Consider the following 26,807-nt stretch of genomic DNA (forward strand, 5'->3'; position numbering starts at 1 on the left):
TTTTTATACATAGCACTTTTGGATAATTTTCTCGAATTTATGACTATAAATTATAATGAACCAAAATAGATGTATACATTAGTTTACAGTTATTTTTTGTAAGTATAAAATATGGTATTTTCTATTTTTGTTTTTTTTTTTTTTTTATACGAATAATATGATTTAATAAATACTATATTTTCCACCTCATAAATTTTGCCGACCTAGGCAGCTGCCTACTCGGCTTATTGAGAAATCCGTTTCTAAGTAAGTTTGTTGTACGTATAGCAATAAGGCATACCTATGCTTTAAGGCTTAAGTCATCGATTTTATAATATAAAATAAATGTTTAAAGTTATGTTAGAGGGGGATGCTGTCATTTTTTAATAGCAAGTTAAAGCATTTAGCATACCAGATATTATACTATTGTAGTCTTGCGAGAAATAGACAGTAAGAAAATGGATTGAATACGGATATTAGTTATTAATCTATTTGGTGGAGCATCAAATATTTAAAATTTGGATTTGGAATCTGAAGAATCGTGCGTAATATTCAACAGTACACTCTACTGTATCATATGTTTCTTATCGTTATCTGTTATCATTTTAATTGCGTTTTGATTATCCGCCTTGAAACATTTTTATGTTGTGTTCAAGACTCAAGTGTTCAACATTGAATTTAATAGTTTTAACTGTATAATTGTTTAAATAAAAAATAAAATAGTCAACTGTGTAAATAGTATGGTAGACTGTAATAGGTATTAGGTTTAGATAGTACCGCCCAACTGGAAACCATTAATGCTGAACGGATTTTAATAAAATAAAAAACAAAAAACAAATTCTGTATTACATAAATGAAATAAAATAAATCGTCTCGAAAAGAAAACGATAGATCCAACGTCATGCGATTCAACAACAGAGAAATGATTCATATTAGTCATTCGAATCCTGTTCTTGAAGGACGGATGTCTTATGCTAAATTGTCTAATGGATATTCATCTAAAGGTAGGTAACAATATTAATCTGGCAGAGAATATTGCCACCATTCGAGTTAGGGTCGAGTGTACTATTTAATTATGCATTTTGTATTGTTACTTAACTAATCATGTTTGTTTTATGTTAACTCGTCTGGAATGAATAACAGTTAATACTGGTTTTAGTACTGTTTTAGAGGATATTGTCTTTTTATTTCCATTGTAATCAATTAAATCAAATTGAAATTTTCACTAATTAAATCATTTTTCTCATTACTTTCAGGTATAATTTGTCACATTGTCTTTCCATTTTTGCAGGACTACTGTGTACGCGGGTTTTAAGACTTTAAGTAGTGTCATGGTAAACATGAAGTTTTTCAGAGATTATAGTCTAATATCTCACTATCCCACCCACCCATCCAAAATCTTATTAAGTTATTTTCCAACACATATTTTATTTATATTTTTTAAGGTGAAATTAAAATACTAAATTGTTATTCTTCAGCCCTTACCCACCCATAAGGCTATAAACCATAAAACTAATTTAGAGGTTTCCTTTCAATCATCCACACAAATTATTCTTAGTATTATGCCCATTATTATAGAAATCAATGAAAAAAGAACTAAAATTATTTTTTAATCTAGTATTTTCAATAAACTAACATAATCAGTAATTTATTATTATTATTGGCTATTGGAGTTGGTACTTAATATATGCAAATAAACATTAAGTAGGTATCTAAATATACTTATATAAATTGTTTTATTACTATTAATTATCTATTAATTTTAAAGTGTTATATTCGTAAGGTATTGTACGAAGTATTTTAAAATGAATTGATAATTTATTATAGGTTTCAAAGAAAGATGGTTTCGACTCAAGTACAACCTATTATTTTACTTTAAAATAAATGGATTTGGGCAAGTTGATTTACATCAAGTAAATAGAATAAATATATTTTTTGTTTGATTAATTTGTAATTAAGTTTAAATAGTTTAATGTTTGTAATAAAGTAAATGATGTATTAAATTGTTTACCTACTTACAATTATTACATTTTATTTTAATTTTGTACATTATCTATTGTATATGTTCTTAGCCAGCTGGTGTTTTTGTTTTGGAGAATTCTATTGTAAGACTTGAGAATAATATGCCAGGAACATTGTTTTCATTTTCTCTTTCATTTAAAGATGAACCAGATAAAAAGTACATTATTTCTAGTCAATCTGAGGATCATGTTCATCAGTGGATCAAATGTATTCAATGCTCAACGTAAGTGTCTTATTATATGTATCTGTTTTACTGGTATAGTCACAATTTTATAATACTTATTTAAGTTTTATTATATAATAGTCTACTAAAATATCTTATTATTATCAATTGAAATATGAGGATTCACTCATAAACCAAAATTTAATTTCTAATTTGGTTAATTATTCAAGAGGTAAATAATAAATATTAAAAGAGTTACTCTGCTATCTTGTAAATGCTCACTGTACCTTCTATTAAGTATGCCGTATTAATAATTTTATAAAACAATTGAAAATTATATTAGATATTCATTTTTTTTTAAATATTATTTTTAAATTGAAATGTACTGTGAAGTTCTCATTTTCCAATATAGTCAATATAAGTATCATCTAGATCCAGAAGCTAAAGTTGAAGATTGAAGTATTCTTAATGCTTTTAAAGATGTGATGATATAAATATTACCAAAAATTAATATGTAATTATATCTTTTTTCTTAATAAATCAATAATTATGATATATGATAAACATACATAGGTTAGGTTAAATTATGAATTGCACTTGGTTATATTTATTTCACAGTTAACGCTATTCTTGCTAAAACATTGAGAATTTCTTACTTCATTGTTATTAAAGTAGCATTGGAATTTCAAAGTTCTTATATTATGAGTTATGAGTTGACACTGCTTTAATTTACTTTACCAACATATTTAAAGAATATATTTAAAATTAAGTTTTATTTCATATGGCCAAATATGTCACTATGTAAATACTAAATAACAAAGTTTAATGCCATTTAATTATTGTTTTTATAGTTTAGCTATAAAAAATAATGACTTAATACATTTTTTAATACACCCAAAAGAAAAAAATGACGAGGCATTTAATTTATTGTTAAATGATATTTATACTTACATGCAAATGCAAATTAATGTATTTAATTGTGTTTTTATATCTTATGAATGACAAAACAATATGTATGTATTTTACTTTCTCAAATTTGTTTGCCATTTACATGAAATGTAATCCTAGCTATTTCCATAAGTATAAGATAATTTTACATGTGAGTGAAAACACTTAAATATTTGTATTCGTATAAATATAGATAATGTGTCCTAGTTTTTAAATTGCAAAACTAAGATTTAAGATTCAAATAACAAAAATTTGAAAAGAAAACTAGATGGAGAACAAGCTCTAACTGAATCAATTAATAGTTTTAGATGATTATTATTAATTATCATATATTTAATATATATATAAAAATATTGACCTAATTTGAACACAGCTTTTAATATTTTCCAATGCTTGAAGTTATTTAGAATTAAGATCAAATTATTAAAATGTATTTTTCGATTAAAGTATGGTTAGGTTAATATCTTATATAAGTATTTATAGATATTAACCTCACAGTTATTATTTATAGTAATTTTTTTTTTTTTTGATTGATTGATTATTACCGCGTTCCGGGTGGATTTCAGTCTTAACGATGGGTGACAATGACACAAAATTATAGTACATAAGTACATTTGAAGTAAAAATTACAAAATTAAGATTATATTGCAATATTGCATTCATATTTTCATATTTGTGTACTATTTGTTTAAATGAGTTTATGGTTGGGCACGGCGATTGACAAGTGTTTATTTTACAGGTACGAATATATGAGGACCCGAATGACGACGATACAAAAAAAAATCGTAGAGCTTACTGGAAGAGTACGTACATATTATTAACTGTCGGTAATCTTTCTAGTTATATAATTGTGGAACTATAACATTTTACTGGAACATCCAACAAAACGCATTATAAATGGCGCATGCAGTAAGATATCAATAAATTTATCTCCCGGTGAAACTATTATTTTCAAAATTATGTATTGCCTATTGGTTTCGCGATATATAGTTTAATACGAGTAGCTACATGCATCAATGCCACTGATAAATGTCATTATTATAAAAATGTCGCTGCAGCAGTAGTCATATATAGCGCATTGCACATTACGTATACATTTGCTGATAAAGGTCGTTAAACAGGTGCATTCAAGTGGCGCGTGTCTTAAAGTTGGTATATATTATGAAACATAGCATTTTTTTGTTCGATTCGCGAAATAGAATTAAGTTCAAACGTTACTACAAATGTTACACTCGAATTTAAATCCTTGTACTCTATAAATACATTTGACGTATGCACGGATGGTTATTCATTGTCGATCGAGATGATATGATATTATTATACACCGCAAGTACCTAGCATTATATTATAAAAGTAACGTGTAGTAGGTATATTATAGACTATAGTATTAGTATGCGTATTCATCGTTTTGTTGTTATAAAATAAACGGTCTTGAATCTTGGTGTACCTTGATTGTCCCTTAATTGGCGATTCTAAAGTGGTGGGGGTAGCCTGTAGAGTGTAGACTGTGGAATAGATTTATTCGTATTACGCAGGTGGGTTTATTATAAAAAATTGAATTAATAATTTTAATATAAATCCGACATCAACAGTAATAATATATCGTCATTGACTCAAAAAATGTCTTTTGTGTCATATTTAGGGTTTTGACCTATCTCTTCTGGTTGGTACGTCACTGAGTGCTTATATTTTAAGGAAAGAGAAAGTATAAAGTTAGTATGTTAATACACCCAAGTATTGGAAAGGTTAAGTTATTATAATTAAATTTTGTGCTATACGTATTATACTAATATCTCAAGCCTTTTTTTTAAAATGTAAATTATATATTCAAAAAAGAACTTACTCTGAGCGAATATATTTGTGGTTGATATATTTAGATAATAAATTTTAAATAAATATTTATTGGATTAAATGCGTGATGATTTGTTAGTTTTTAACTGTTTTTTGTTTGATTATATAAAAATAAAAGTTTTTGAAAAAAAAATTAAATTAAAAATGTGTCGTAGCAGGTAACAGTTAGAAAGTTCTTCTATGTTTGTTATGAAAGAAGTTTGGTTATTTTATTAGTATTTATTAAACGATGCAAAAAATATAAATATAAATTACCAAAAATAAGTATAAATATAAATGTATCATAAATCATAATAGGTATATGTGATGATTTTCTGGTAGCTAACCCACGTATTAGCTATCGACAATTAAATTACGTTTTACTGCTGCAGGATCCGCTGTTGATGTATCCGGAGGAAGGGAAGAAAATTGGCCGGACGAAAAGATCGGCGGCGGATGGAGACGATAATGATTTATTTTTCAATCTGCCGACGGATCCACTACCTCCGCCCAGGCAAAAACATGATGTCTGCAAAACGGCCGAATTGAACCTAATCGAACTGTAAAGAATCGTGTCTGTAAGTAGGTATGTTATGCGTGTATGCAGAGAAGGGTTTTTTTTGCTGTTCACCATCATGCCGATCGATACTGGCTGGCGACCCGCGTGTATCGATGTACCTTTATATTTATTTTGTAATATGCGTGCCGGTAGCTAGTGATTTTGTGTTTTCAAATTCATTAAATTATACCTATCGGGGTACATGCCTTACCGTAAAAATATTTATATTATTACTATATACATGGTATACCGCTGTTAACCCCGTTATCGTATATTATCATACATGTCGGCAGGGTGGTTTTAAATTTACAACGGAAACGTATTCACTTTTGGAAAACGTTTTCCTAGTTACACTGCGTCCCGAATAAATTCCTATATAATACGTTATTATATTAAATTGCAACATATGGTTTCCAATGTTTCCATCATTTTGTATTGGTACCTATATTATATAATATACACGACATACATGCATACATATTATATACCTATATTAAGTAACGCGATTATCAAATAATATTTTAATATATCGTATTTTGTGTGTATAAGATGTATGTAAATGTAAGTGTTGTGTTTATAACATAAATGTGTGCAAGGTAGTATAATATTTTTTTTGGATTTATATATTGCTTGTTATTGATTTTTAGATGTATTATTATTTTTTTTTTTTTTGTAAGTTTGGAGAAGTTATTATTTTCTTTTGTAAAAGTATATACCTACTTCCTTTTTACCCATATATATTATATAAGTATACACTTACTACGTTGCAATTTATTTATCAGATACTACCGGCAAACTGAAAACTCAGCAATTGTGTTAATATAATAAATATTTTTGTACGATTATTTTTATCGTATTTTTCCTTGAAAACCTTTAATACTTACATGGCTACATCCAAATCGTCATCAGTAAGGTTTATCGCTTTAGATAGTAGAATTTTGCATAAATTATAATTATCTATGCATAATGTCATTTTAATAAATTGATTTCCGTTTTGAAACCTCGACCTTACTAGCTGTGGCGTGTGAAAATAATAATTGTCTTTTCTATTTCTTCGTCATATTATAATAAACAATAGTTATGGTATTCAATATTGTTTAAGATTAAAAAATTATATATTTTAAAGGAAAAGAATATTATTGTCTTTTTATAAACTCATTTTTACATTAAAAAAAGACTATGAACACTTTAAGGATCCTAATTGAGTAGAACTGTGTAAGTATTTATTATTGATTTCAAATGTATAAAAATTATACGTTTATACCTTATCACTATCATTCGTTAAGGCTTATGGAGTATGAAAAGTCAAAAATACTCTGCTATCTGACTAATCCAACGCAACTTTTAAGCAATTAGCTTTATTGCTGTGTTTACAGCATTATAAATTTACAACACGTTTAATCCTCGTGAAATAATATATATTTTTTTTTTATAAATATTATACGATCTAGGTATAATAAAAATATATAAGTTATAAGTAACAATTATGATGTGATTAATATATTTTTGATGAAAGAGACCATTTATTGATGACACTTTCTAATGAACTAGGAATAATTATTTATATATATTTATTTATTTTTCAAACAGATCACGAAGAATAATATAATAAATAATTTTTGTTTTATGTCATTGTTTATGTTTTATGTTACCTATATGTTTACAAACTAAGATGCATTAATCAATCATAGTATAATATGTATACTATATTAGAATAGATAAGATATAAACATATGGAGCGTAATTTTTTTTAAAGATATAAAAGAGTAGTTTATTAAATATGTATTTTATTTGTGTTTAGATATTGTATATTTTTAAGTTATTTACTATTAAGAGTGAGTGTTTGGGTGGGTAAGGTAAAATATAGGTTGAATTTTTTTTAACACGTATCTATAGTTTATTAAATACTTTATTTTGTGGGATTGAGATTTTTGTTTTTTAGATTTAAATTTTGATTACATATGTATAATATTTTCCTAGTCACGTCACAGTTTTTTCTTAGAAAATTGGGATATATGTATATATATACATCAATATGACTATACATATATGTAAAATACACTTAGATATTATGCACTGTTTAGACTTAATACTTTAGAATCGATATATCACGATTTATATCAAACAACTTTTCTCTATTCATGAACAAATATGCATATTAAATTTTACTTACGTGTTTTCTGTGAATGATATTATTCTGTCTTCTTTTTGTACATGAGTTTCCAATTCAGTTGCGAATTATAATTGCAATGAAACTAAAGAATATCATATGAATTTCATAGTTTATGTAATATACATACATGTATATATATTCCTATTTATAAAATGTTTTAATTTTTTTATAAATATTTTTTCCAAACACATTTTCAAGAAGGTATTAATTGACTAGAAATGTTCGTAAATCTAATCCGAACAAGAATTATTTAACAAAGTCATCGTATTAATATTTTAAATCTATGTATATGTACATATTAACAATTATAACAATTTTATATTATATACTATATAATATATAAAACGCCAGGAAAAATAATTAACACAATACCTATAATAATTTACTAACAGGTGATAATAATAATAATAAAAAAAAAAACAACAACATATATTTAACCACATTAGTAGGTATAATGCCTAAATATAATAATAATTATAATATTGATTATAAAACTGTACGTTTTTTACGAAAAACAACGGACCGGTGATAATTATTGTATACAGTTGTTTGACAACAAACCAAATAGGCGAAAATAATTTATCATAAACGGAAAAAATTGGTCAGCCTATAAATACTATTGTTAGTTTACGACAACGAGTGTTCTTATATTCTGTAATAAGATGTGTAACGAACATGCATATTATTCATTGTTTTAAAACTGAATCCGTTTATAACCGTTGTTTGTATATAATATATATAGTTGAGAAATAAAAAAACTGAATGGAATGATGAAAAAAAAAGTTTATATAATATGCAAAGAAGTATTATACGTATAATATGTCGCCGTTACGTATAAACGAAACGAAATGAAATAAAACGTTTGAAATACAAAACGAAGGAACGCGATGATATTCTAGGGAATGTATTTTTTTTTCAGTTATGATCGAAACTTTTCGCGTTTTTTTTTTTTGGACTTTTCGAAGACGGCAAATGGACGAAAGAAAACCAAAAAAAAAAAAAAAAATAAACGGTCTGGCCGACGAACCAGTGAGTTATGCGCGTGGTTGTGTGGGTGGCCGAGGGGGCGGATGAGTAGAACTACACGCTTTTAACTGTTCTATGGAAAATGCGACATCGGTTGCAAGGAAATCGAATTTATCGTCGATGGTGGAAAATAAACGGAAATCTGATAAAGAATTAAATGTGGTCGGCCGGAATGGTTATAATACACAGTTCTATAGTGGGATTAGTAAATATATATATTTATACACGTCTGTTGAGACACAGGCTAAACTTGATGTGACGTGCGTGTTATGGGTACCTGATTCATGGCGTTAAAGGGAATCTTCGCGAAAACATTTTGGGATGAATGTGGAATTGGTGTTATGTCACGTCCTAGGCTTACTGTAGGCAGTGTTCGACTAATCGTCTTGGAACCTGCTTCGAGACGTTTTCTCACGTTTTTCGATTGTGATTGTTATAATATAACGAATAGTTTCCTGCGATTAAATTTGAATTAACGCATCTTTTTGACTAGCGGTACCTACGACATTCTATAGTCTATGCGAGTGCTGAGGTTTGGTGTCACTATTTTAATGTGAATTTTAAAATTTCGCTGATTATTAAAACAAGAGAAATAATGATTTATTCATTTAACTAATGTAACAAATATGTAATATAATTATTACAGTATGCACAGTACATTGGAAATGTTGAATTGAAGAAAAAACAAATTCCTGTAAACGCCGTTAAAATAACAACAGTAATATAGGTAGTAAATATAATTTTATATTATATTTTACGGTGGTATAAAAAGGGTCATGATCGTATGGGAAACTATTGGTAAGTCATAATGATAATTCTTACAAATTAAATATGTTTTTTTAACGTACAATTATTAGTAATATTTTAAACATTAAACATTTTTGTATGTACAACATTTAATATAGATAGGTAATAATTAGTATATTGTAAGATAAAAATAATAATACAATATATTATATTTATACAGTACAATCGTTTTACGATAGTTTTGTAGATGTACCTATATAATAGTTGAGTCTCTATCCTCGAGGGATAAAAATAATATATTAATTGAGTCCTTGCTATAAATAAAAACTATACTTATTGAGTCCTAGTATTATTTTAGGTAAAGCATAATTTAATCAGTAAACGAATGATACTATAGTATACTATAAGTATGATACTATAATGATACTATAAGTATACTTGATACCGCTAATATAATTTGTATGATTTTTTTCAAATAAAAATTATAATAATGTAATATAATAAAATATATAGAGAGGACATTTTTGATTTTATTTGTACCGTGAATTATACATAGGTAATAAATAATAATACATTACAAACATTATTTTTTTTTTTATAAATTTTAATCTTTCAAAATTATTGACATAGAACATATTTTAACCATACCTATAAAATTGTTAACTAGCATTTAAACATGGACTCAATTAGTAATTTATTTTAAATTTCACGGGACTCAATAGTATGTACCTTAAAATAACTCAATTCGTTCTAAAAGGTTTAATTGGGACTCAGTTCATACGCAGCCACATTTCGTGGCATGTTACTGATTTATTGTATTTGTACGATTTTAGATTTTTTTTATTAAAAAAAAAGATATATATTCGTTTGCGGTATTAGGTCAGGAAGCACAACTGTAGTCCAAAAATAAAAACTATACAATTAAAAGTAATTTGTTATCGCATAGTTACTATATTTTTTATTATTCAATGTATATTTTACTTCTACTCAATGGCTATTCGTATAGGTTTACTGTATCCTAGAGTGTCGCTTGGAGATTTCATTCCTCTTTTTTGTCTTATTTTTTTTTTTTTTTGCTACATACTTCGATACAACTTGAGGATAAACGTGAGATGTGACTACAAGGATTTAATATGATTTGTTTTCCCACCACCTACAAAAAACATTTTACCGATTGGTTTTAAAAATAATTTTGGTGTTGAATGTAAAAAATTGATCGTCATTATACGTGGTTTGAAAATTGAAAGTCCCCATTTGTTGGTATAAAGTTTAAAATGGTAATGAATCCAGCTCAAAAGGTTGCGGTGTAACGACATTAACGATTTTGACAAATTAAAAAAAAAACATTAATTTCAAACTTCATTTCGAAAGCTGATATCGAATTTTATTTGCGGTGCATAAATTATAAAACATAGTAATAATAACAATACTAATAACTGATAATATAATTTTATGCTAATGTACCTGTGCTTATCGATTGTTAATTCGTAACAATAATATATTATATTATATATTTATATAGTATCTCGAATTTCGATCATGGTAACACGTTTCCCTTGGGACGGTGTCGTCGAATCACACCTCTCCACAAAATACTTTGGGGTTACAATTTTGCTTGGTTGTAAAAATCGTATTTTTTTAAATATCGTTTTCTTATTATATGCTTCGCTCGTGGATAGTATACAATATAACGTAATATATATTATACGATTTCTAAATTTTTCTGATCAAACGGTACGACAGTGAACAGAGGATTTAAAAATTGAAAAAAGTAGGGAAATATTTGAACAGATCAATTACGAATAAGTTCTCATTTTTTAAAATATTCGTGATTTTTCCATAACCACGAAAATAACAATATTAACACAGGTGACGATATCTATTTCATATAGCGCTATTAGCCTATAAAATAAAAGATAGGTATATTAAACTATTTAAGAAATGATCGGAATTGATAATAGATAACATATCGGTAAACTATGAACGATTAAAAACGGATAACGAAACAGAAACGATAAACGATTAAAATTAATATCGAATAACGAAATAGAAATGGGAATAACGATTAAAATCAATATCGAATAACGTAACAGAAAACAATTAACGATTGAAACATAAAAGAAAGTGTCAAGGGAATATATTTATAACTATCAGTAAAATACATTTGGAACATAGTTATTTTTATAAAACTGCGACTTAAATAATATGTAGGTAATCCAAATAAAATAAATGTAAAAGGATGTTTATAACGTTTAAACGCTTAAATTAAATAATGTTTAAAATATGTCTTATAATGGTAAACAATATACATTTTTTTTGATTAAAGCCTTACATTTCTCTCACATAACGAGTTTATAAATATAAAGAGTCAATAATTGAATAAGACATTTAAAGACAATACGGAGTATCGTTTTGAGTGTTATTCTTTTTAGTCTTTGTTTATAAATTGTAAGTAGGTAAATTGCAGACAGATATACATTTGGAGCGTATTCGACGTTTATATACATAATTTACACATGTAAGTAAGTAGGTCTTCGATCTATTAAACCATGCATTTTGTAGAATTGCTGTGTTGTTCTGGGAAACATTTCGAATGGTATATAATACTGTATATGTTGAAAGAGTGTGGTGGTTTTAAAATTTTTCAGCATTTATGAAATACATAAAATGAAATTTATGTACCTATTGTACCTATACTACATTCTTAACACTACATTGAACTCATAATTTTTATCATTTAGTTTGTCTGGACAAATTTAAAGCAGAATATTATTTAAAAATCGTTTTGCACTTAAAAACTTTTATAGAATTTTTTTATTATTTATAAAATTTTAACTAATAAACATTTAAAGTTTGTGTTACTCCGCTTATTGAAACTTTGAAAACCTACTAATTATTTCAAAAATATAATCGTTTATTATTTGATATTATATTTTTTATAAAAATGTGGCTTATGAAATTGATAATGCGATTGTAATTTAAAAACAAAATAAGGAATACCATATTTCACTAACAGGGATATTATAACTAAGGATAAAAGGAATAAGGTCATTAGAAATATGTTAAAATTGCACGCATCTAACTTTTTCCGAGAACTTAAAATAGAAACGTGTCTCCGTACTATATATCACTAACAACGTAGTCAGTTAATTTTTTGATTGTCGTTTATATTATTTTCATTTTCTATGATTGGAAAATTGACCGATTGGTTGTTTATTATATTGGGTTTCAAGTGCTCTATTTTTATTTTTATCAAAAATCAATTTCTGTTTGCTGTCTTTAAAAGAACGTTGTATAAGTGACTCAATAGATTGGTCAACGAAAAATCGGAAAGTCAACAGACTCCTCGGCAACCGCAGCGTCGGATGGCTCTTACTAAGTCCACCGATAGTTTCGACCACATGATGGTTGCAGTGACGACTGTGCGAGACAAGAAGAAATATATTTTTATGTATACGGACGTATAGTCTGAAAGAAGATAGGAAGAGTAGAATAACATCTAAAAGTACAGAAAAATTTCAAAAAAAAGACAAATAATAAAAATAATAAAAATAAAGTAAGCTTTATATATAAATTTATAATATATATGTAACTTTATCGAACCGTATACCGAGAAAACATTAATAAAAATCTCGTGAGTGAAAAAGTCGCTTTTACGCTTTTGTGAATTATCGACGTTTCGTGTCACGAAAAGTTTTCTCTGCGGACACGTGTCGGACAGTTTTGGAATTGTATTTAATTTTTTTTTTGTCGGATTTGCACTATATAGGTACTGCCCCAATGCCCCATATACACTGCGTGAAGTCTTAGCAGTGGTGAATTGCGACTTCGAAAGACAAAACGAAGACTAATAGCGCGCACAAAGGGCACGGAACTCGGACGGTGAAGTAACACACGCGGATATTGGTACCTAGTCAGTGAAATTGATTATTTGCTTTTTTTTTTCGTTTGTTCGATTATAATCTGCTCGTAACGTTGATTAATTCGGTGTCATCGTCGTCCAGATCCGACGAGATTTTTTACATGTACAATAACAAGGTCATTCGCCGTTTAGAATATTCTGCCAGGAGTATTTATTGGTTTTTCCGGTTTTTCGAAATATTGCGCGACAATGGCAGTTAGACATGTCAAATTGTCGGGGATGTCCCTCAAGAGTTATTATAAGCCCCCTAGATCTTATCGGTTGTACGGGATCCCGTTTTGCACGCGCGCATTATGAACATTTCGAAAGGGAAGAATAAGTCTCGCGAGACTGTACCAGAAAGGTTTTTTTTTCCGAGCCTAAAGGATTTACCGTCGGTGAGACTGCTGTCACGACAAACGCATTTGTACGCGGTAAGACGCTCGCCCACTGTTAAGAAAACGCGGTCCGGCAAGTGGTAACATTTGGTCGGTGCACGACGGTAGCAAAACAGAAAAAGATAAGTTCTGTCGATTATTATTTCACACTGTATACATGACGGATGGGCAACCGATCGATCTCACTGCACTCGTATATTGAGGTTTGTTTGAATTTATATTTTCGTTTAATGATTTATTATGCGCGCCAATTATTTAAAAAAATAACCAGAAATATATTATTTTCGCATTGTAAAAATCTATGAGAATATTATAACGTGTAACATTCGCAGTTAGATTACAATTAAATTCCGAAACGCGCACAAAATATGCTATTATTAATTTTCTTCCTAAAACTGAGGTAATTAATTATTATAATATTACACTTTAAATAGGTACACTGTTATCGAATGTATTTATTTAAAGTTTTTGAAATTATCGAACAACAGTTAGGTACCTATATCATTATGTTTGCGAGTGATTTTTTTTTTTTTTTTTTGATAAAATAATGACGTAGTATATTGTACCTATATAAGCAGAAAAAAAATATTAAATATAAAACCCTCCAACGATGTCATACAGATCAAATATATATGTTTTGTCCATTAGCCCGTTGAAATAAATACGCGTAAACGAAGAATGTAATATAACGCGGCCGAATGAGTTTTTGGTCGTATTTTTTTTCGGTGGTAATTTCAAGTGACCTCGGAATCATGAACGTCGCGTTAAAGACGACATATATATATTTATATATAAATATATTTGTCTGTGTAAAGAATATCGGATGCTTATACTGCTTTGGTTTAACGGAGTGCTAGGGCTGCTGCAATTGATGGGAAATAGTTGAAATAAGACAATATTTGAAAAGTGCGTTTTTAATGGATTCATTTCTTTAGATTAAAGTTTGTTTTTAACGACCGCGCTATTGGACTTCGAGCTAAATATTGGCGTGGAAATTGGAAGGAGTTTTCGGAAAATCGCGTATATAATGGATACCACCTATAGATAATGATAATATTTTCTGAGTGTGTATGGCATTGTACTTTACAGACGCCGTCGCCCCATCGTAATGGTAAAATAGTAATCGCTTCGTAATAATATTATTCGTGTTGACTGAAACTTTTTTTCATCATCATATCATTCACTATATAATATTTACCCATTCGATACTATATATTATATAGTTTTTCATCCGGAGTGAGACAGTGTTTTTTCCAGCAATTTTCATACTTTTTCCAACCATCTACTTACTCGTTAAGTCTGTGTTAATATCGAGTTTGTGCGTATTCACAAGAGAAATATTATTTCAATAGATAATAAAATACAATATTATATAACTTAGTCTTAGTGTATGTGATATGTCACGTAGTAGTCGGAAATCAGTTGTTGAAGTTAGTGTTTTAAATTGTATAATACTATAATATAAGATGTACGATTTACAGGCGTAATAATAATAATGAGTAAACGGGGAATAAAATTATTAGTTTTCTCAATTATCTTTCCCTTAGCCTACTTACTTTGATAAACATTTTTTTTTTTATAACTACGGGTTTATTATTTTTATATGCAGAGTAATCGAAAAAGCGTTTGTATATACAGAAAAAACGAGTAACGCGTAAAAATGGATATAAAACGGCGTCTTCGTCGTAAAGCTTTTGACTCACTTATACGCATGTTTACAGTATTTTTGTGACAATTTTAGGCCGAATTTCGTTCGACTCAACTTATTGAGAACACATAAAGTAGTTATATATACTTCATATAGGTATATATACATACACGACGACTATGACACGGTAGTATTTTCAATTTGCAGGATATGTGAATTTATGACCGCGGGAATTCCATATTTTCTAATAGCCTCGGGGGTAGAAGAAATGACGTCCGTTTCTGAGGTCCCTAGAGGACAGAGTGAAAGTCGCCGAACGGCGAGGATTATAGAGATGCGTTTGTATCTGCGCGGGGTTGAGTAAGATGTGACATTATTTTTATGAAGCTCTCTTATTTTCCGTAGCGCAGAATTCAATAAATAAGTACGATTCGTTAATACGGCAGTAGTAGTCCTCGCAACTGAGAAAAATGAAAGAGGTAGTTTAAAACAAAATAAAATATTCATATCACTGTCGTACTGTATTCGTGTATATATATATCTTATTACACATATAGGATGTATCTGGAAGATATGAGATATTTAAATGTAATTTCAGCGGAGAATTCTTAATACTTTATAAAATACATCCTATATATTAATAAACCTTTTATTTATTATTACATATCTTATTGTGCGACTATGCTTACAGGCGAAGTGATACATTTAGCTTTTGAAATTATCATTCACGGCTAAATTGCGTTCACAATTATTTTAATATAATTTTCTCGTATTCAGTATGGAGAAAAATTCAAAACATGCGTATAACAAGGAAACATAGTAACAAATAATGATGATTATAAACGGAGTTCGTCGAAACCTTAAGTACATATTGGAAATTGGTCGCATTTTTGCGGAACTGCGTAATAATAGATTTAGTGCTATGAAGAATTTTAGGGACTTATTTTTTGCAACCGTGTATTTTCACTTTTATATCCGTTCGAGTTAGATATCATCATCATCATCATCATCAACATCACTTTTGTGCCAGCGCGCAGCTATACGACATGAGCTGCTACAGTCGTATAGTGTTACACGGGGTACGTGAACCCAAAAGCGATCTATAAGATTTGAGTTAAAAATTGACATTGGCGTCGCTAACGTTGTAGAAACCTAACATGACGCTGAAAAACACCGGAAGGATAGATCGTGCGGGTGTTTCTTTAGAACCGGGTGTGGGAAAAGAAATAGATACTTATATGCGAGTTTGTGCGAGAGTCATAAGATCGTCGAGAAGTTAAGGTTGGTTTATTTTATATAGGGCGCGTTTCATGAATATTGATACATTTAAAATGTGAATCTACGTAGTATACCTTGTAATAAATATGTAGCTGATATCTGGTTGAATAATATATTTTATTATCCAAACGGTTCTACATAGGTAGAGAGTGATTCATTAACCATACTCATGAATCATGATCTATTATTATGCAATAATTTAGTCATTAAAATAATGATTTTTGGAATTTTTAAACATACGAATGTTTACAGACTATATTTTTAAATTCTTGAGATTTTGTTTACAACTTAAGACGTATTTTGTGGAGATACAAACTTCTGTTTCTCAAATGAAAACTTTCATTTTCTACTGTAAATTATTTAGTGCATAATTTTACTGAAAGTGTGACGTATCAAAATCAAAATTTTAATGAGTAATTTTTGAATTATGTAACTTTGTGTACTTAGGATATTATGTTTTGGTAGATATGACGTTAGCTATGATGATTTGTTTGTAAGTTTTAGATATTAATTTCATCCTTCAGCGTAAATAATAATTTGTGAAAATTATCCATGAATAATAATTACTATGTAGATCCAATATTAAATTTATTTTATATTTTTGTGTGACAAGTTTTAAGGACTATTATTATCTTTTGTATGAATTTAATATTATAATACAACGAAGAAATTTCTCGTTTGAATAAACATTTTCAAAAAAATTATTCAATAAATAGTTTATAGGTAGTAATAAAAGAGTGTTCTAATTTTAAAAACAGAATTTTGTACTGTTACAGAATTATCTTAAAGTATTTCAAAAAAGCTCAAGAATTTGAAAATATTGCGTTTGAGAAGGTATATTTTAAATTTCTACAATATTTAATTAAATTCATTATTAAATGAAAAAAAAATAGGAGTCAGAATGTTTGTTGAATTATCCATTTGTACATATTTAGGATAGTGTTTATTATTGGAAAATTATCTTTAAACGGTTTTTTGTAATTTATTATTACGATTTAACGATTAAAACGACACACGAAGTACGAATCTATCGCGTGCGCGATGACTATTGAAACGTTATCGTTTTTCCCGAACACTCTCGGTTAAAACAAACATAAATGTAACAATGATATTTGGATTACAAATATATATGTATACTAAAGGCAAATTTATTGCATAACCGATTGTAATATTTAGTTAGATCGGTCCGGTGACGTCTTTGTATCTCGGCGCTAAAAAACGGCTTTTTAGTAAAAATGCACCGTAATAAACCTATTTTATTACTATTATTATCATCATCATCATCATCATCGCTGCACCATTGTGTATACGTCAGTGGGAACACATTCGGTTATCAGGTAATTGATTTTTAGCCGTAGATGTTATACGTATACGCTAAGCATAATGTATCCGAAGGGGGTGTGTGGTACCTGCTGTATAAAGTCGCGACCGTAAATCGAATTCTTTCGGTTCATTAAATTTTAACGCATATTACCTATTATTATTATATGTCGTGAACGTCGAGTGTATAATATATAAACTATACTGCATGTGGTGGCTAATGGATGTATATATGTACAGGGTGATTATTGATTTTATCACAAACCGGGCCACACCTTGTCCGGGTGCGTTTTTAGCACTTTTATATTTTAACAACCACACGGTGTTCGCCATGTATTTATTATTTCATAACTTAAACGCGTTTACACTTAAAAGTTGGTAAACAAATAAACGAATTCGCACGGCGTCTGGTCCATGACAAAAATAAAACAATCACTTTGTGTGTGTATGATATACTACATTTATGTGTTTTTAACGGTCTATTATTTTAGATGTGTGTACATAAAATATCATTATTCATCATAAATCACAGTAGTAGCAGTAGTAGTAGTAGTAGAGTAGGAGTAGTAGTAATAGTAATAGTAGCAGTAGGTAGGTATACGATTTAGTCTGCGATTCGGTGGCGAAATGATGAAATTAAATAGTAAAATGACCAATAGCAAAGCATGAACGGTTATACGCAATAACGCATTATTGTTCCGACAGCCGACGTGACATCGTGGCACGATAAAAACATTCCGGTGCTAACATTAAATGAGCTTCAAAAAAACATGTTTTGCTAGCCGACGTGTCGACGCATGTAACTGGTATTAGTATATCCGCCCAGAGCATAGGGAATTTGGTTTTTAATCGTTAATAGACACATCTGTCAATACGAAAAACAGCGAAAACTTTTCTCTTTTTTAAATCGTCAATTTTCATATTATTTACTGATTGTTCGCATAAAAACCGATTAGGTATCATAAATCAGATATAGAAATCTAATAATGTTTTATGCAATTTTTCGGGGTATTCCACATGCTCTTGTGCAGGCGAGTCGCCACTGATCTACGTATAAAATGTACGGTATATAAACTCGGGTCGGACGTGTGCAGCGTCCTATTTCACGAACTACCCTCGCGCACTGTAGTATCGCCAGACCGCGTTATTAACAATAAAGCTAACCGTTGTGAATTTGTGATGGTTTTGAACATCGACGTTATTATATTTATACGTCGGGTAATATGAAATAGAAATCTGTTGTCCGTACACGGTTTTTTTTATGTAATTGTACGCACCCAAAGAGCTTGCAGGTGAATAAGTCGACTCGATTCGGACGTGGTTACAATAGCAAAATACCTACTCGTTTAAGTAGATTTGGGTTATTGTGTGGTTATATCAAAACGATTTGAGATTTATCTATACATTGAAAATTTATTTTTCGCGTTCGTTTTTGATTTTCTCCATACCTAAATCGATTTATTAGTCATTCGAGAACGCTCGCTATACCTACGCATTGGTAATAATATATTTGTCGATTTTTGTACCACTTTGTTCGTCCCCTATTTTATTAGTCATTAAACGTTTTTTTTTTTAAATATTTTGTTCCTGTTAATTTTGACACAGTGAACTGTTGAAAACGTCTATCGATTTTAAATTTTAGCCGTTTAATTATTAGTACATCGCACATAACAAATTCATTTTCGTCGTGTTAAAAAGTACAAAACTTTTTTGATTAATAAAATGAAAATAAGTTTTTCTTCTTTAGAGTTAAGACGATGGCACAGGTCATAGGCACTTTCATGCATTATTAAATGATTTTCATTTATTAACAAGAAAGAAAAATTAGTGATATTTTTCGAAGAATTATATTTTTTTCTCGCTAAAATCGTTATTCTAATCTACTACCCTGTCAAATACAATATCGCTTATACGTTTGTCATATTGCGTATTGACGGTAATTTAACCTCGGTACGATAGTAGAGGTATTATGTAATATATTTACGAGGAAAATGCGTCTACGTCAAACCAATTAACGGTTAGCGATAAACTGAAAAAATAAAACCGTTCCGTTAGAGGTTTTCGGGATTTTTTTTATCTAAAAAAGTCGCTCAAAACGCATTCAAACTCATAACCATATGTCGACGGCGGTGAGTATATATTTTATAATTTCATTGGACGTTTCGTAATATAATAATAGTTATGATAATAAAAAAATTACGGTGACGGTATCGCACGTTGCGTGGGCGCGGACGACGTTTAAGGTTGAAATCACGCGGGTGCGATAAAAGGAATATTTTCTCCGCTTTGTTGTTTGACGGTAATAAAAAATGAAACACGAAAAACTATGAAAAATTGTTTGACCTCCGATCCGACAGAATGTAGTGTTTGTGTACGTATGTATACTTGACTTGATGTGTTTGCGTACCTATATGTATAATATAATGTACCCAGAGAAAGAAAATGATTATGTTTGTATTTTCGTTTCGAATCAAACGGATGAAGAAGAAACAATACATTATTACTTGCGTTTTAAGATATTTTTTTTACATACTTATATGAACCTATATCTATTACATACATCCGAATATCGGTATTCAGCCCCTTACCACGATAATACAGAAAAATACATTTAGCAAAATCGAATAATAATAATATACATTGAACAATCGATAAAGAGGCATGTCCCTTGTTGATGTCGTATTTATAAATAGGTGTAACGTGTAATTGTTATCGCTCGACGAATGAAATGGTCTATAAGCTATATTTCGAATTCGATGATCGGTGAATAAACGACGATCGTCCAAAATCTGGTCGACTCCAAATGAGCCAGCTGTGCACTCCGTGATACGGTATCGTCCGTCCATACGTATAATATGATCGTCAGTAGAGGATTTTTGTATTATATATCGAGTGATCCATTTAAGTACGACATTCATTAAGTAAAAAACTAAAAACAATCGTTTTTGAACATTTTTTTTTTACATTATTTTAACTCGCTAAAAACAACATGTTTTTAAAATATAATTTTTTTATCGTAAAAATTGTTTCTTATTTTTCACTCGTTTAACGACACAACATGCATTTTTAATGCTTTATTCCAAAGAATAATATATTTTTTTAGTACTTCGAAGTACAAAAATCGAATTTCAGACGAATGGTTTATGAGTTATAAATATTTTAAACTTAAATGAGTGGAGTGGAGTGCGATGGTACAAGAATCTTTCTATGTACTAATGTCGGTACACTATTCTGTTCGTATACATTTTAAATACTTACAACTATAATAAACTATTTGTCCGAAATTTTCATAGATCGAAATACTCTGAATAATATTTTTCTTTGGAAAAAAAAATTAAAAATATATGTTGTTATTCAAAACATCAAAAAACTTAAGAATGATAAAATAATAATTATTTTATAATGACTTAAAATTATGTAAAATAAATTTTTCAAAAATTTTATTTATTTTTCTTAAAAAACGTATGTCTTACGTTAAATGGATCATCTTATTTTATCTGTATCAACCATCCTTAGGGACGAATTGTCGAAAAAAATTTAAAAATCGATAATAATAGTTAAACCGGACTTCAGCTGGCTTCCCGTCCCCAACAACCTCCTCACAACATAACGGTCACCCGCTCGTTCGATTGACGTGCGACACGTCTTCGGGGCGATAATTTATTTTACAATTTTACAATTTTTTTATTTCCAAAAATATCACGATGGATATAATAATATTATAAACGCGTGAAGTGTTTATATTTATAGCGTTATATAAATATATATATATTATGCATTATATGTATGTATATTGTATAGTGTAATATGTATAAGAGAAGAGAAACACCGTCCGCGTCTGTTAAGTCGGTTGTCGTCCTACTCGTTCCGGGGCTGACGAAGGAAAATAAGATTTCGCGGCGTACCGTGCCTGGATGGCGGTGAGAGCGGGTGTATGTGGGTGCTTGGGGGTCGAAGGAGAGGTCAGGACGAGACGGCGGTGCCGCCATCATATCCCCGCCATCCTCGGTTTGCTTTCCTCAGTGTCCAAACAGCACAGGATTGGACAGCATTATGACCAGGCTGACCAGGGCTAGAACGTGCACGGTCATCTGGCCGCTGACCGCACTCCGGTTGCCGTGCTGCATGGCTGCAGGGTGTTCGCCTGTCGACAGAGAACGGACAGATAAAAAAAAAAAATAATCACTTAGTATACAATATAATATTTTGTTATTATTATTAATATTATTCGTGGTGGTTGTGGAGAAGGGGTGGCGTTTTGCAAAAATATTATAAAACAAACACACAACACATTCGTTTTAATTAACCAATTGTTCCAAGAAAAGTATTTTTTTTTTTTTTAATATCGTTATACTATTGATTTCTTATAATTGCTAGGTCAAATAAAATTAGTTAAAAAAATAATTTAAGAAGAAGAGCACGTTTCCCAGTTTGACGTAATTTGTTTACGGTACACATGACGTATATTTTGCTTAGCGAGTCGCGCCGACTTCTGTGAATCGGGTTGTCCAGGAGCTATATTATATCGTATGTAATATAAGTGATTCAGTGGTTGGTTACTGCTAGTATAATAGTGACCGTAGGTACAAAGCGGACCTAACCTACCATAAACGGTTTTAAATGTCCAGACTAGACAGTGATTGACATTTACACGATTAAGTATCCAGAGAATGTCAATTTACTTGATTAGTTGTGACTAGTTACGAGTTATTCTACAATTGTACCTACCTACATTTATAGTTTTATAATAAAAAAAATATTAAAAATATCTAACAGGTTACGAGTAATAGTTACAATAATTTACTTTAGGTATTTTTAAAGTTACAAGTTAATTAATGATTTATATTTATTGTTTCAAGAAAATTACGACGTTACTAAATATTTGTTTATGTAATGAGCTCATATAAGTTTTTTTTTATTAAGGTACAGCACTGAAATTAATAAAAAAAAACGTTAACTAAATATGGATAATATACAGATAGTAGAGTTTTTTTTTACTTATTAGTAACAAACAGGTACACATCCTTCATAATATTAAATAAAAAAATACATTTACCACTTATAATATTAATCAGTAATCGCACTAATAAACTTATTCTTGCAAATTTATAAAATTACTAATATGAAGGGAATTACTGAAGATAAAAAAATAATCCCTATATATATTTCAGTGTATGATTTAGCATATATTATGATCAAACGATTCTGCTTAAACTTTAGATTCATTACAGGCGAATAATATACGAGTGTACTATAGTATATAGTTAATTAAAATTTCATATTTGTTCATTATATACAATATTTTTGCATTAATACATGATATCGTAGACAATATCGAAATCTTTCAATTATTATTTTTTACCTATTTAAACGTAACTTTTTATATAATATGACGTATTTCATATTAAAAGTTATAATGCAAATTGTACGTGTCACATTTCAAGATATTTTCAAACTACAGAACTGATTATAAGTTGTAAGTCACAATCGTAACTTTGTACGTGTAACTGATTTCTGTTCAACCTGTAAGTGTCTATAATATTAAATATTATAGATTTTTTTTTTATTATAGTTTCGACCGAGTTTATTGGACTGTTTTAAATTCTATTGGCACATTTTGAAATACGACAAAACCACGGGAATATCAATCAACACCATTAATTATTAATTCTAATGAAATGAATTATAATTATATCAAACTTGGGACATCGTTATTAACTGAGAAATGAAATAATAATTACTAGGTAAACCAATAACACAAAAACAAGAATAATAATACACTTTGTAGAACGTCAGTTTCTGAAAAGGCCGTTATTTGTTATAATATAGTAGGCAGAAATTGACGATGTTATTTTTTATTTTATTTTTATGTACAAACTGTTTATGTTTGTAGAAAAACGGTACTTTTTGTTTTTATATATTTTTATACTTGTTAGTTGTGTAGCGTTTACTTTAAGTGTTTTGGGCTTTATCGAATGGTCTCTAGTGCGGCTATTTCGAGTGTTTGGAAAAAAATAAGTTTTTTTTTTGTAAACGACGACAGACAAAATAACAACATGTTTATTCGGAATGCTATTTTTTTTTTTTTAGACAATTTATTTGCGACTCTTGTTTTTTTTATCTCGACAGTAACAATCTTTATCGTCGATTATTTAAAAAAAGGGCACAAAACGTTTATCGCTTTTTCTAGTCCCAAAAAAGTCAATGAAACGATAACAATTGTTTGGTTCATTAGTACAGTGATTTTTTTTTTTTAATCCGTTTACCCATATTAAAAGTATAATAGTATATATTTTTTTCGTTGTATAATGTATTTCAATCGAATTTCCTGTTTTTGATTTTTATAATTTAAAAACTTTAGCTGTGTTTTTATTTTACATAGATGTTAATGATAATAAGTAATAACACTATAATAATAAAAATACATAAACAAAAAATATAAGAATTATTTTTTAGCATATTAATCAAGTGTTTACAAGAATAACGCATATGTGATACTCACTGGAGCAAAGCTTTTAGTTACCTATCTAATATTAAAATGTGTAGAAGGACGAATTCTAAACAAAATAAATTACAAATAATTAAATTGAGTATTCGAAATCGTTTTTATATAAATATATAAAATAATAATAACTCAAAAGTTCAAAAAAAAATTATTTATTTAAGTATTTCTATGATTTTTGAAATAGTTCGAAGTAGTAACATTTTTACAAATTTTAATCTTTTTAATGGTTTTTCTCTACAAATCAGATGACAAGATAGTATTAACTTTTAATTTTTAATTTTTTTTTTAATGAAGCATTATTATCCATTGTTCTGTAGCAAAAAAATGTTGTTGAAATTAATATATACATATATATAGATTTTTTATCTTTAAGTATTGTTGATTTTATATTTCAAATGCTTGGCTTAATACTCCGTTTATTTTAACTTTGAGTGGTTTAAATAAATAAATTCAATATTCGATACCTATTTAAATATCAACTTTCCAGTGCTTTATGTTGTACTTATGTTAAAGTACTCTGCTAATAAAACATAATAATACTGACTAATATATAGTTCAACTCCATACTGCCGTAGGTACTAATGATTGTTTAGATTATAGTTTAAAAAGTTGTTTTTTAATCAAAAGATATATTTGTATGTTTACTTAATAACCCAAATGATCTGTTCACTGCAGACTTGCAAATTTCATCAATAACTTTTTAAAATAATGTTGTTTATTAAATCAGAATGTCAAATTAAACTGATGGCGTATAACGTTCAATTCTTGCCATCTAAATATTGTGATTTTTTTTTAAATTTCAATGCGATTAAGTTGATTAGATGTGTATAGCTACTTCCCTGTTGAGAACTTTTCACCGAGAAAATTAAATATCGACCGTCGTCAAGGCTCGTTTGAAAACGAAGTAATTTATTTCTCATCGCTACCGGTAATGTGAAATGTCTAATGACTTGAGTGCCTGCGTATTTTTTTTTCAATACATTACTATACCTATTATGTAATTTACTCTTATACGTGTATTTATGAATGACGAACACGATGTGGGTTGGGGAAAAAAATTTGCTCACATTAAAATCCGTATAATAATAAATTGGGGTACCTATAGCTAGGACGAGGTAACGTCCCGTTTCCGCTTAACGCTTTAAAATTCGTTCATTATCGTGTCACTGAGTATTAATATAGGTAATTTTATACATTAACGACGAAATTAATTAAATACTCTATTACCTATTTATAACATTACAATAATCCGACATGGGTAGTATCTGAGATACGCATCTTTATGTATAATAAATTGTTGAGATCCTAAAATGCGAAAAAAGTAATTTAAAATCTAATTTGTATGACTTGTCAAAATAACAAAACCGTTAATTGAAGCTATTTAATCCACTTCAAATTTTCGTCTTTATATGTAGGTAATTCAATTTAATTTTAATTTTGATTATAATTAGGTATACAATTATATACTTTTTTTTTTTATCAATACTACAGAATTTAAAAATATTTATAATATATTGTTAATACATTTGAAGCATAATATATTATTCTAATTGTACACAAATTACAAATGAAATTAATAATTAACACCAGATGCTAAGCGAATAAACATCTGTTCAGTCTTACAAAAAACAAATGAATATAAACAAAAATTATTTCAGATAATCTTTTTAATATAAATACATTTGTATCTTAGATATACAGTATTTAATATCTTGTAACTCAAGACAAACAAAATAATTGTATTTAAAATCTTTTGGAAAATATTGAATGTACCTTGTATCTAAAAGTAAAAAGGAATGTATCTAGTATTTTAGTATATAGATATACTCTTTTTCAAGTATTTTATCCATCTCTGATTGTAATAATATAGCTTTTCCGTGCAAGCACCATTTACGATTTTAGTAATTTTCAAGACTAACTAAATAAATTCAAATGATTAAAAACATAACAAAAGTTACGGTTTGAACACGAAGTTGCAATCAACAATTAACTGTACCATTGCGTGCGCTCGCATAGTATTTGTACGATGTACATACCAAATGTACAACAAATAAAAATAAACAGTAGTCTCCAAGTTACAAAATGTAACGACGATGACGCCCAATCAGCAAAGTCGTATGATAATTTTCAACTTTATCAACTACCTAATCGTATAGGTATGAATATTTAAATAATATTTATTTATTTGTTTTTGTTGTTGAGTGTATGTATTCATATATATTTTATACGCAGACTTCTACCTACATAACGCAATGGTTGAATTGATTATTGAGAGGAACTCATGATACATTCAAAAACTGTTTGCAAAAC

At 28.7% G+C, this 26,807-nt stretch overlaps 2 protein-coding genes across 2 annotated transcripts in view; one reads left to right on the top strand and one right to left on the bottom strand.

The window, feature by feature from the left end:
* The first annotated feature begins 586 nt into the window (after positions 1-586).
* LOC114124649 (pleckstrin homology domain-containing family J member 1-like) lies at positions 587-6,346 on the top strand. The gene is made up of 5 exons (XM_027987964.2): positions 587-983; positions 1,807-1,892; positions 2,052-2,224; positions 3,852-3,915; positions 5,335-6,346. The coding sequence occupies exons 1-5, from the start codon at positions 881-883 to the stop codon at positions 5,506-5,508; spliced, it is 600 nt and encodes a 199-aa protein (XP_027843765.1). The 5' UTR covers positions 587-880; the 3' UTR covers positions 5,509-6,346.
* A 2,912-nt stretch (positions 6,347-9,258) lies between these two features.
* The window catches only part of LOC114131934 (inactive tyrosine-protein kinase 7-like), a 222,119-nt gene continuing 204,570 nt past the window's right edge, over positions 9,259-26,807 (bottom strand). The window contains exon 5 of the mRNA XM_027997286.2: positions 9,259-22,136. Coding sequence (XP_027853087.2) covers positions 22,012-22,136 — 125 coding nt within the window. The 3' untranslated portion in view covers positions 9,259-22,011. The remainder of the gene's footprint in view (positions 22,137-26,807) is intronic.

This window comes from Aphis gossypii, chromosome 1 (genome assembly GCF_020184175.1).
Source record: "Aphis gossypii isolate Hap1 chromosome 1, ASM2018417v2, whole genome shotgun sequence".
Lineage (NCBI taxonomy): Eukaryota > Metazoa > Arthropoda > Insecta > Hemiptera > Aphididae > Aphis > Aphis gossypii.

Bases quoted from the DNA above. Each gene is read 5' to 3' on its own strand.
- LOC114124649 (XM_027987964.2), top strand. From the start codon at position 881: ATGCGATTCAACAACAGAGAAATGATTCATATTAGTCATTCGAATCCT. The intron at 1,893-2,051 runs GTAAATAGAATA...ATATGTTCTTAG, and splicing joins GGCAAGTTGATTTACATCAA to CCAGCTGGTGTTTTTGTTTT. The intron at 2,225-3,851 runs GTAAGTGTCTTA...TTTATTTTACAG, and splicing joins AAATGTATTCAATGCTCAAC to GTACGAATATATGAGGACCC.